Raw genomic sequence first — 12,556 nt, forward strand, 5'->3', positions numbered from 1 at the left:
AATTGGACCCGCGTTGCTTTCCTTGTTCTGCATCACAAACGAGCTATTTAGCCCCATGTGCTAAACCAGCCCCTGTGGATCCTGATGAGCAGATATTCCCATATTGTGTCGTTTGCCTACCTGCCAATGCTTTGGTCACGTAATTCAATTAGTACCTAGAACAAACTCCCCGCAATCAACGTTGTGTGGGCCAGCTGATCATTTATCTCCCACTCTCCGTGAAATTGGGTCAAGCAAAATGTCCATTTTTTTTCTCTCGTTATTACAGAATCACAAGCTTCCTATTTTGTCACAAAGCACTTGTATTGCATTTGACATTTGTCTTATAATTATGAAAAGGTAACTTCCTCTGGAAAGTACTAAATAGATTTTTTTTCAACCTATTTTTAGGATTTTGAGTTGTGGGATGATGTTGGATTGAACATTCCGAAGCCTCCAGACCTCCTGCAAATGTATCGGGAGTATGGCGTCCACGCAACCTCGTCGAAAGAAATGAAGGACGTAGCTGTTGGAGTGAAGCCAAATGAATTGGGAGTTCTACCAAATGGTGGAGAATTAACGACTTTGCAACAACCGCAGTTAGAAGAGGTGAGAAGTTCAACTGAGCAGTACAGTGTCGACATTCTGAAACCAGTACAGCTTTTAGGACTACTTTTGATTGTGTGTACCAGCACAGTCCAAACTCAGCTACTTACACTGTTGGCCTGGATTAATGAGACTCAGAAATATATTTAAGGGGGCAGCATGGTGGAGCAGTGGTTAGCACTGCTGCCTCACGGTGTTGAGGTCCCCGGTTCGAACCCGGCACTTGGTCACTGTATGTGTGGAATTTGAACAGTCTCACCGTGTTTGCATGGGTTTCGCCCCCACAACCCAAAGATGTGCAGGGTAGGTGGGTTAGCCACGCTAAAATTGCCCCTTAATTTTAAAAAGTCAATATATATTTAAAATGGTGTATTTATTGGAAGTGATAAACTAAATGGATTGTTCATCTTTTTAGGGCAAAGTTTATAAAATATATTAATGTTCTCTTTATGTAATTATTTTGTGTATATATAATAAACACCATCTTGCATTGTAAAAATGAGAAAATGTTGCCCCAGGCCTGGTGTCGTGAGGAATCATATGAAACAGGGAAGGTAGTGCTCTGTACGGGGTTGTTTTCAACTGTGGTAGATGTTCAAATACAATTGGTGCTTTATGTTCTACAGATTCTCTGTTCCCCAGTCAAAATGCTGAATACGCAGCTAAAACAGAACAATATGTATTCAGAACAATATGTATATTGTACAGGGAAGAATCACCCGATCTCGACATGAGGTGAAGCTTTATAAAGTAACCCAGAAAGTGCTCCTCCCCCAGTGGGGTAATCCTCTATTTAACATTCAGGTTATATCTGAATCAAAAAATGTGTAAGATTATGCTTAAGGCAGGCATACTAGCACGACAAACACTCTTTGCAAAGATGTAAGCAAATTATCCCTTATTATGTATTTTTTTTTCCAGCAAACAAAAATAGTACAAGAGCTCCAAGATCAACTCATTGTGTTAAGCAATGAGAAAACATCCCTTGCAACACACATCAGACAGCTTAAGAGGTATGTGATATTGTGAAGGGACGTGAAATCAGCATTTTGCCTATGATTGTCCAATTTAGGTGGGCGGCACATTAGCACAGTGGTTAGCACTGTTGCTTCACAGCGCCAGGGTCCCAGGTTCGATTCCTGCTTGGGTCGCTGTCTGTGTGGAGTCTGCACGTTCTCTGTGTCTGCGTGGGTTTCCTCCCACAAATCCTGAAAGACATGTTGTTAGGTGAATTCTCCCTCTGTGTACCCGGACTGTGGCAACGAGGAGATTTTCACAGTAACTTCATTGCAGTGTTAATGTAAGCTTACTTGTGACAATAATAAAGATTATTATAAAAAATCTAACTCTGCTATAAACATATTAAAATCCAGTTTTTGTATTGGAATTTGAACATGGGAAGACATTTTACCACTCGTTATGTTTATTTTTTTAAATTGTCTTCAGCCTGTAAATTATAATTGAGTATTTAATTCTAAGTGGTTTCGACAATTTTAATTGATAAGATAACTCTGACTTTGTTTTGTGCTATTTATTTTAAACCTGTACACAATTTGAGTTTCCCCACTATTTCTGCTGTAACTTTGTGTCCAAACTACATTTTTCCTACTCCCCTGCCTCTCCAACCATCACATTTGGCAAAATGAATCAAGCGGTCGGTCAACCAAATGGTCTTCCTGTGTTTAGCTGAATTTAAATATCTGCTTGTGCTGGGATTTTTTTGAATTCACTTTTACAGGATGTGAGCGCCCCTTGCTAGACCAGCATTTGTTGCCCATCCCTAATTATCCTTGAGAAGGTAGTGGTGAGTTACTGTCTTGAAACGCCAATTTTTATTTTTGTATATTATATGGTTTCAATTGGTGTTACAAGCTTGGCCAAAGTTAAATGCCTGTCCAAATATGAAGCCAGAACTGTTGTATTAGAGATGTAATTACTTTGTTTAAATTTTAACAGTGAAATAGAAGCCCTCAAGCAACAGAACTTTTCTGCTGTAGCTGCTACCACTGATAGTGTGGCTCTTCCTCCGGCCATGATTGAACAAGTGCCTCAGAATAGACCAATGGACAGCGGGGAGTACCTGGACATCGGAAGCTTTGAAAGAATTAGCTGTAACGAAGAGAAGATCATCTCCACTTCTTGCCCAATAGACACGGACACAGATTCTCCTGGTCTTGCTGTCTCTTCTGTTACAGTAACAACACTAACTCCACATTACAAGAAAGAAACCGAACCGGCAACAGTTCGTTCTCGGACAACTCGTGAGCCAGTACAGTTCGATAAGCCAAACCGGTGAGTCACTGTTGAAATTGCTCTCGAGAATAGCAAACGAGTGTTGACCTGTGCATTTATTATATTCCGTGCATGTTGAATTACTTACAAGTATACTAAACCCTTGCCTCCAAATTTGAAATAAATCAGGTTTGACTGGCCTGTTAATCTGCACTCCAGGCTTAATCAGCAGACGCCTTCTGAATTATTATTCACTGTTACCAGGAAAGGGGGCCTTCACGATACTTAATGAAACACACAGTAAAAACGTGACTTTTTTTTGTGAAAGCTATTATCATCCATGCTGCACTTTGTATAAGCTCACATTTATCTCGCTCATGTGTTTATCAAGGTTAGGACAGGTAATTGTAAGAAGGTTTGCTACCCAGGTGACATAATATAGCAGAAAATGTGTAAATGCTGGATTCTGAATAGATCTGAACAATAAGAAATCACTTGGCCTGTAATCGTCATTGAATACTTACGTGGATCAGTCGTAGGGCTACCCAATCTTGTTTGGTTCATTGCATAATTTATTTCTTAAGTGTTTTTTTTTGGACAGGAGGTGGGAATGGTGGTGGGCGTTGGGGACAGATAAGATTTGTATTCTACAATGAGGCCTCATTAGCAAATCATGCAAGTGTCAGTGGCAAATATCATTAAATTACGCACACCTTAATAGTCACAGTGGGGGCTGGGTAATACCGAGAGGCTTTCAGTGGAGGAAATAGGATGTTGCTTTGCTTTCCTTCTGGGTGGATGGGAAAAGAGGGAGTAGAATAATGATGTCTCCCCAAATTGACATTCTTCCTTCACTGTAGCACACAGCAGCAGAAATTTTATACAGTCCACTATTTAAGGCCGTCCATTTTCGAGTCTAAACCATTGTTGTTAACTACATTTAACGTGAAATTTAGAGGCAAAATTGGCATCTTGGAGTAAACACATTTTCAAAATAAACAATTATTTCAAACAAATTTCTGCATTATGAACAACCCTGATAGTATGAGTGGTATTTTTGAAGGATAGGCTTGCAGACTATCCAATAATGACCACCATGAAGTTGGTTTAGGATACATTCTCCAGAGACGAGAACCAGCCTGTACAATTAGTTTGAATCTTCGGGTAACATATGGCTCCAACTTCGTCTTGCCACGAAGTACCATGTCCATAACTTCTGACAGGAGTGGATTATTTCTGGTATAGTTCTTGCAATGCTTTCGACTTCTTTGAAATAGAAAGTATTACCACTCCAACTATTCATTGATGGCTCGTTAAGAGTCCATCAGCATTTCCACGGAGATTCCATTTGGGATATCGTATCGTACATATCACAACAGCAAAGCACATCTCTGCATCAAGCTCTCTGCTAAAGGTAGAATATCAGTGTGTAGCACCAGCTTCGTTGTCAAATGGTCGATGATCTGTTAGCAAAGTAAATTTCAGTCCATATAGGTATTTGTAAAAAACGTTTGTGGAACCTGAACCTCTCTCTGATGACCAAGGGTTTATGTGAGGAATGGCCCTGCATTATTTCCTCTATTTCACCATAGGTTTTCGCGCCTGGTTTTTCTGGTTATACCATACTTCGCAGCAAATTGAAAGTCACACACACATGGACAGACAGACGCGCACACAGGCAGACAGATGCACACAGACAGACAGACGCACACAGACAAACGGACAGACAAGCACACACAGACAGACGGACAGGCAGGAACAGACAGACGTACAGGGACAGACAGACGCACAGGGACAGACAGACGCACACAGAAGGACAGACAGATGCGCACGCACACAAGCGCCGCGGACAGACGCGCGCACGCGGACAGACGCGCACACAAGCTCGCGCGCGGACAGGCGCTCAGGAAAGTCTGAACTGCTACAATTTTGTTTCATAGAATTTACAGTGCAGAAGGAGGACATTCGGCCCATCGAGTCTGCACCGGGTCTTGGAAAGAGCACCCTGCCAAAGCCTATACCTCCACCCAATCCCCATAACCCAGTAACTCCAACCAATACTAAGGGCAATTTTGGACACTACGGGCAATTTAGCATGGCCAATCCACCTAACCTGCACATCTTTGGACTGTGGTAGGAAACCGGAGCACATTGAGGAGACCTACGCACGCACAGGGAGAACGTGCAGACTCTGCACAGACAGTGACCCAAGCCGGGAATTGAACCTGGGACCCTGGAGCTGTGAAGCAATTGTGCTAACCACTATGCTACCGTGCTGCCCCTTGTTCATCTGGATAAAGTATTCAAATCTTGGTGTATGAACTCTAGTGCTCAGTGCTGTCATCAAGGTGCCTGCAATTCCGTCATTTTACTATGGGAAGACTTGCAAAAGCACAAATGTGCCACGAGGATTTTAGCACGACCTCGCTTTTTTTCCTTTTCCAACAAGATAACCCTAATCTCAGCTTGTTCCTTTTCAGGTATTGCAAGGGGTATTGCCCTAGCTCTCAATTATTTGTTACATTACTTCCTATTCACAGTAGAGGGAGCACTATTCCAGAACCTTCCGCAGAGCACATAGCAAGCTTCTTTTGATGCTGTTTTCAACAAAATCTTTGTTTAAATTTTGGCTCCTTCGATGGTTGAGGCTATTATTTGGCACCCCTCTGTTGCCAGCTTTGGTGTAGCGGTGTTTTACCTTAATACCTTTTTTTGATTGGCTGCAGTATTGGTTAACGATCCACCGGATTTCTGCAGTTCTTTTTTGGCTTTTTGCCATGTGGATCCCGTCCTCGTCGCCAGATTTATTTGTGGTATTTTTAACGGATAGGCTTGCAGACCACGAAGGCAAATAAACAGCTACATTGTAAAGGTGTTTACAGAACAGATTGCAAAGATAGACTGACTGTTCATCATCAGTATGTTACGTGATTGAACTCTTCAAGTGACCTTGTTCCAACTAGGAACAAACATGAATACACAACAATGCGCTTATAAAAATCCTCCTGAACACATTTTAGTGATCTACCTCAAAACATTAAAACAAACTTTTTTTTCCTTTTTTTAATAAATCTTTTTATTGGCATTTCCCATATTTATAAACAGTTGTGCATCTCCCTTTTTCTCGTCTGAGCTAATTTCCTTTATTATACAAAGAGGTTTAGTTTGTCCTTCGTTTAACTGACCCGTTACCCTTTGGATCGGTCTATGGTTCCTCCCCCTTTCCCCCCCACCCCCCCGGGGTTGCGCAGTCTTTTGGTACCTCATCTATCTTGGTGTTTTAAAAATAATCTTATCAGGTTACTCCTCACTGCTGGCCTCGAACAGGTTTCGGAACAGGCCGACAAACTGTCCCCAAGTATCCAGAAAGTGTTCCTCTGACCCCCGGATGGAGGTGGAGAAATTCCGAGAGGTCAGCGAGCCAGTCTGCAGCTGTAGGCGGTGCTGCCGATCGCCAGCCAAGCAGTATTCTCCGGCGTGTGATCAGGGAAGCGAAAGCAAAGGCATTGGTCCCCTTCCCCATGTGTAACTATGGCTGCTCTGATACCCTGAAGATTGCCACTATTGGGCATGGCTTCACCCTCACCCCCACAACCCTGGACATTGCCTCGGAGAAGGCTGTCCAGAAGCCAGCAAGCTTGGGGCAAACCCAAAACATGTGGGTGTGGTTGGCCGGGCCCCTGTGACACTGCTCACATTTGTCCCCCACCTCCGGGAAGAACCTGCTCATTCGGGTTCTGGTCAGGTGCGCTCTGTGCACCACTTTGAGCTGCATTAGGCTTAGCCTTGCACAGGAGGAAGTGGAGTTCACCCTGCTCAGTGCTTGGCTCCAGAGTCCCCATCCCACCTCTGTCCCCAGTTCGTCCTCCCATTTTTGTCTGGTCCCGTCCAGTGGAGTCCGGGCTCTGTCCAGTAGCTGTCCGTATATTTTCCCACATAGCCCCCCCCCCCTTCTCGTTGCTTGTGCCTATCAGGTCCTCTAGCAGTGCGGTTTCTGGGGCCCCGGGGTACCCTACTGTCTCTTTGCGGAGGAAGTGTTTTATTTGTTGGTGTCTCATTTCCTGTCCTTTTGTTAGCCTCCACTCCCTCGTCAGTTCGACTAGTGTCGCCAGTCTGTGCTCTACGTAGAAGTCCCTGACCGTCAATGTGCCACCGCCCCGCCTCCATCTTTTGAAGGTGGTATCCAGCATGGCTGGGGGGAAATCTGTGATTGCCGCAGATGGGAGCCATGGGGGACATTTTGGCTATCCCGAAGAGTTGTCTCAGCTGGATCCACGTTCTCAGTGTGGCCGCTACCACTGGGCTCGTTGTATATCTTGTTGAGGAGGATGGGAGTGCTGCTGTGGCCAGGGCCTGGAGGATCGTTCCTTTACTGGATGCTTCCTCCATTTGTACCCAATCGGTGTCAGGTTCTTGTACCCATCACCTCACTCTTTCTGCCGTTGCTGCCCAGTGGTAGTATTGTAGGTTTGGTATGGCCAAACCCCCTTTGATTTTCCTTCTTTGCAGTGTCTGTTTGGGAATTCGCTGGTTCTTCCCCCCCCCCCCCCCCCCCCCCCCCCCCCCCCCCACACACACACACGCACACACATACACACACGCACACGCACAAACACCATGATTAGCCTGTCTACGTTTTGGAAAAAGGCCTTGGGGATGAAGGTCGGAATGATCTAAACAGGAAGAGGAACCTTGGCAGTATGTTCATCTTGATCGTCTGTACTCTCCCCAGGGAGAGTGGGCGTAAGCCCCACCTTTGAAGGTCTCTTACTTCCTCCACCAGGCTGGTCAGGTTCCACTTGTGGATCTATGTCCAGTCTCTGGCTGTCTGGATCCCCAGGTAGCGGAGTCTGTTTTGGACGGGAGCCCCTCCAGCTCTCTCTCTCCCCCATTTGGGTTCACTGGGAATGCCTCACTTTTGCCCAGGTTAGGTTTGTAGCCCGAGAAGGTTCCAAACACTTTCAGTATTTGTAGTATTGCCGTCAGTCCCTCCTAGTGGCTTTGAGACATAGAGGAGCAGGTCATCTGCATAGAGTGAGACTCTGTGCTCTCTGTCTCCTCTCCGGATTCCCTTCCAGCTTTTCGCGTCCTACGGGGCTATCGCCAGGGGTTCGATCGCTAGCGCGAACAAGTGTGGGGGCAGGGGGCAGCCCTGTCTTGTTCCTCTATGCAGCTGGAAGTAAGATGTGGAGATGCCGGCGTTGGACTGGGGTGAACACAGTAAGAAGTCTTACAACACCAGGTTAAAGTCCAACATGTTCGTTTCAAACCCTAGCTTTCGGAGCACTGCTCCTTCCTCCTTCCAGCTGGAAATATTCAGAGCTGGTGGTGTTAGTTCGGACGCTCGCTTTGGGAGCGTTGTACAGGAGCCTCACCCAGGCGGTGAATCCCGCTCCTCGCCCAAACCGTTCCAGTACCTCGAGGAGACATTTCCATTTGACTCTGTCGAAGGCCTTTTCTGCATCCAGGGAGACGATCACCTCTGGTGTTCTCTCCCCTGAGGGGGTCATTATCACGTTCAGCAGCCGCCTGATGTTCGCTGTGAGCTGCCTACCCTTGACAAAGCCCGTTTGGTCCCATGCGACCACCTCTGGTACACAGCCCTCCAGCCTTTTGGCCAGGACCTTTGCAAGTATTTTTGCATCCACGTTCAGCAGTGAAATGGGTCTGTATGATCCACATTCCGTCAGGTCTTTATCTTTTTTGGGTATCAGTGAAATTGTGGCCTGCGCTAGCGTGGGGGGCAGGGTGCCGCTTGCCAGTGAGTCCGCGAACATGTCCCTTAAGTGTGGGGCCAGGACTGGTGCGATTTTTTTTTTTTTTTTTTTGTAGAAGTCGCCGGGAAGCCGTCTGGTCCCGGTGCCTTCCCCGCCTGCATGGAGCTGATGCTCTCCATGATTTCTCCCAGGTCTATTGGTGCTTCCAGCTCCCCCTGTCAGTCTTCCCCCACAACTGGTAGTTCCAGTCCATCTAGGAACTGTTTCATCCCCGCGCCCCCGTTGGGGGGCTCGGAGGCATACAGTCCCTGGTAGAAGGTCTCAAATGCATGATTGACCTCCTTTGGTTCTGTTACCTGTTTGCCTCTGCTATCCTTTACATGAGCTATTTCTCTTGTGGCTGCCTGCTTTCTCAGCTGGTGAGCCAATAGGCAGCCAGCCTTGTCTCCATGTTGGTAGAAGGTCCCCCCGTGTCTGGAGGAGTTGGTACACTGCTTTCCTAGCAGATAGCAGGTTAAAGTCCATTTGCAGCTTTTTTTCTCTCCGCCAGCAGCTCCATGGTTGGGGCCTCGGAGTATTTTCTGTCGACTTCCAGGATGGAGTCCACCAGTTGTTGCCTGGCCACCCTCTCTTCCCTATCTCTGCTTGCGTTGTAGGCTATGATCTCTCCTCTAATCACGGCCTTCAGTGCCTCCCAGAACGTGGAGGGTGAGACTTCCCCGTTTTAGTTACTACCATAGTCACTTATGGCCCGCGATGTTTTTTGACAAAAGGCCTTGTCGGCCAGGAGGCCCGTGTCCAGCCTCCATGTGGGGCGCTGGGCCGGCCTGTCTCCAACCTCACATGCATATAGTGTGGAGCGTGGTCAGAGGTAACGATCGCGAAGTAGTCTGTTCCCGTGATCCCTGGAAGCACCGATTTCCCCACTCCAAAGAAGTCGATACGGGTGTATACCTTGTGTACTTTTGATAAGTATGAAAATTCCTTCTCTCCCGGGTGCAGGAACCTCCATGGGTCCACCGCCTCCATCTGCACATAATTGCTCCCAAGTTCCCTAGCCATGCCAATCTTTTTCCCTGCACTGGGATCGGTCAGTCAGTGGGTCCTGTACACAGTTGAAGTCGCCCCCACATGATCAGTCAGTGTGTGTCAAGGTTGGGGATTTCTGCCATGGTCTTCTTTATGAATTCGCTGTCGTCCCAGTTGGGAGAGTACACATTTACCAGTACGACCAGTGCCCCTTCCAGGGCACCGCTGACCATGACGTACCGTCTCCCTGGGTCCGTAACTGTCTTGGTTTCCGGAAACCTCGTCCTATTGCTAATATTGCCACCATCTAAGCCCTCGTCCCGTTGCATGAGTGGTACGTCTGTCCCACCCAGCCCTTTCTTACCAGCAGCCGGTCCTTCTCCCTCGGGTGCGTCCCTTGTAGGTAGATTATGTCTGCTTTAGGCTTCTTAGGTGGGTGAAGACTCTGGATCTTTTCACTGGGCCGTTGAGTCCCCTTATGTTCCAGGTAACAATCCCGGTGGGGGGTTTTTGACCCCCCCGGTCCTGCAGGATCACCCATAGTTACCTGGTGGACGCGCCACTGCACTCCGGGGTTTCCCTTCGTTAGGGGGCCTTCCCAAATGGCCACGGTCGGTGTTCTCATCATGAGTCGGGTTCCGGGGTTTCCTTTTGTCCAGGGGGCACCCAACGTGGCCGCCAGCTGTGTGTACGCCACGTGACTGCGCCCCTGCACTCCAGGGTCTCCCTCTGCCCTGCAGCCCTCCCGAGTGGCTGTTTGTGGCACCATCTTGGTTCCATGCCTGCCGAGGACTGTGTTCGTGCTGCTTATCTACCTCACCCTTCTCTTTGCTTCTCTTCTGTTCTGTGCTCTCTTTCTCCTCCCCCCCCCTCCCTCTACCCCCCCCCCCCCATAGCCCCTGTCCCTCTGCCTCCCGTCCTGTGTTCTTGCCCCCCTTCTGCCCTGTCCCCCTCCCCCCTTTGTGCCAGGCACTCCCTCTCCCCTGAGAGGAGTGCCGCGACCCTCCTTTCTTCCTGCCCTCCGTGTTGGCCGTCCTCACTCACACGGTAGCCCCCCTCCCAGTACTTGCCCTGCTCTGGTCCTGTTTTACCTTCCTTTTGCTAGCCCTTGTCTCTCCCTCCTGTCCGCTTTTCTCACCCTTGTTCACCTTACTTCGCTCCCCCCTATTGCATTGAGAGATGGAACGAGCCCGGGAACAAGTTAGCACAGTCCCGCGCAGTAACCAACCGCATGTGTACAGTTCGTGATAGTATTGTTTCTGTTTGCGGTCTTCCCCCCGCTCTTTGTTCCAATTCTTCCTTTCTTTTCCATCCCCATGATTTTCATGATGGCCATTGTGGCTGTCCCTCCCCACTTTGTTCGCTCTAACGAACTCCTCCGCTGCTGCTGGGGTGTTTAAAAAACAGCTCCTTCCCCTCAAATTTTACCCAGAGTTTGGCCGCGACTAACATCCCAAATTTCACGTTACTTTTGTAGAGTGCTGATTTGGCCCTGTTGAATTCAGCCCTTCTTTTGGCCAGGTCCGCCCCAATGTCCTGGTACACCCTTATGATCACGTGCTCGATTTCGCCTGCCGGGCCCACTTTAGGATTCTTTCCCTGTCTTGGAAGCTGTGCAGCTTCACGATAATCACTCTGGGCTGCTCCCCGGCTTTGGGCCTGGGTCGGAGCAACCTGTGCGCCCTGTCGATTTCTGGGGTGGTTTGGAAATTTCCCCCTTCCCACTAGCTTGCCCAGCATTTGGGTGACATAGCCTATTGGGTATCTGCCCTCCATCCCCTCTAGCAGACCCACTATTTTAACATTCAGCCGTCTGGACCTATTTTCCTGGTCCTCCACTTTCCCTCTTGGGCTCCTCTGGGTCGTTACCAGCCTTTTCACCTCGGTTTCCTGAGTTACCATCGTGTCGCTCTGGTCTGAGACGGCCCTCTCCAATTCCTGAATCGTTTTCTCCTGCACCTCCACCTTCCTTTCCAGGCCATCGATGGTTCGCTGCATTTTGTCCGTTGTCTCCGCCAGCATCTCCTTCATCATTATGTGGAGCTCCGTCCTGAATGCCTCCATCATGGCGTTTATCTTCGTTTTATCTCCTCCTTTATGGCGTTTATCTCCGTTTTTAGCACGCTTCTCCATTCCTCCCCCTGTGTAAGGGGGGGGGGGGGGGGGGGGGGGGGGATGGTCGCCGTGTCCTGTTCCTGCTCCGCTGCTCGGCTCGCCAGCTTTTTCGCTTCCTGGTTCGCCTGAACCTCCGCCTCGCCCCATGGGGTTGTCTGCCTGCGTGGCCGCAGCTCCTCCTTTGTACATCTCACCGTCCCCCCCGATTTATTATTATTTGCAGGCGTATTCCTGTTATGTGCTTTCCTTCTTCCTTTCCCGCCCTCCCCCTCCCTCTCCCCCTCCCTCTCCCCCCTCCCTCTCCCCCTCCCTCTCCCCCTCCCTCTCCCCCCCTCCCTCTCTCTCCCCCCCCCCCCCCCCCCCCACACACAAGGGTTTTTTCTCCTTTTAAAAGCGATTTTTGTTTTTTTTCTTTAGAGTTTTTATAAAAAGGAATTTTTTTTTTTAGCTTTTTTTTGAAAAAAGATTTTTAAATTTTCAGGAAAGGGGGAAAAAAAAGTTGAATTAAAAACATTATTATCTATTTATTTTTTGTCTTATCCTTTCCTTGCTCCGAATTTCAGGCAGTTTCTTACTCTGACCCTCCTCCACGTGCAGCTGTTCCGCTGACCAGGACCAGTCTCTCCTATTTTCTTTTTCTTCTGCTCCGTGGAACGGAGCTTTGGCGCCTGGGCTGGGCAAGGGAGGCAGGGCCGATTTTGCAGGGCTTTAATTCTTTTTAAAAAGCCGCGGTTTTGTGGATCCGCATGCGGGAGCCTCTTTTCTGCGGTCACTCCGTTCGCGAACCCATTGAAACTAACTTCACAGTTTACTAAATTGAGACAATTAGACAAGAGTGCACTATTCTGCTCGCGCTGACACCTAAAACTAAAATAATC

At 48.1% G+C, this 12,556-nt stretch overlaps 1 protein-coding gene across 7 annotated transcripts in view; it reads left to right on the forward strand.

Annotated features, from left to right (window-relative positions):
* relch (RAB11 binding and LisH domain, coiled-coil and HEAT repeat containing) overlaps nucleotides 1–12,556 on the forward strand; it is a 117,500-nt gene that overhangs the window by 32,136 nt on the left and 72,808 nt on the right. For all 7 annotated transcript variants that reach the window (XR_005460600.1, XR_005460601.1, XM_038796535.1 and 4 more), the window contains 3 exons: nucleotides 391–588; nucleotides 1,507–1,598; nucleotides 2,542–2,877. Coding sequence is in view for 5 of the 7 variants with exons in the window: in XM_038796535.1 (XP_038652463.1) it covers nucleotides 391–588; nucleotides 1,507–1,598; nucleotides 2,542–2,877 (626 nt within the window). In the remaining 2 variants the exon portion in view is untranslated. The remainder of the gene's footprint in view (nucleotides 1–390; nucleotides 589–1,506; nucleotides 1,599–2,541; nucleotides 2,878–12,556) is intronic.

The sequence above is a fragment of the Scyliorhinus canicula genome, chromosome 5 (genome assembly GCF_902713615.1).
Source record: "Scyliorhinus canicula chromosome 5, sScyCan1.1, whole genome shotgun sequence".
NCBI lineage: Eukaryota > Metazoa > Chordata > Chondrichthyes > Carcharhiniformes > Scyliorhinidae > Scyliorhinus > Scyliorhinus canicula.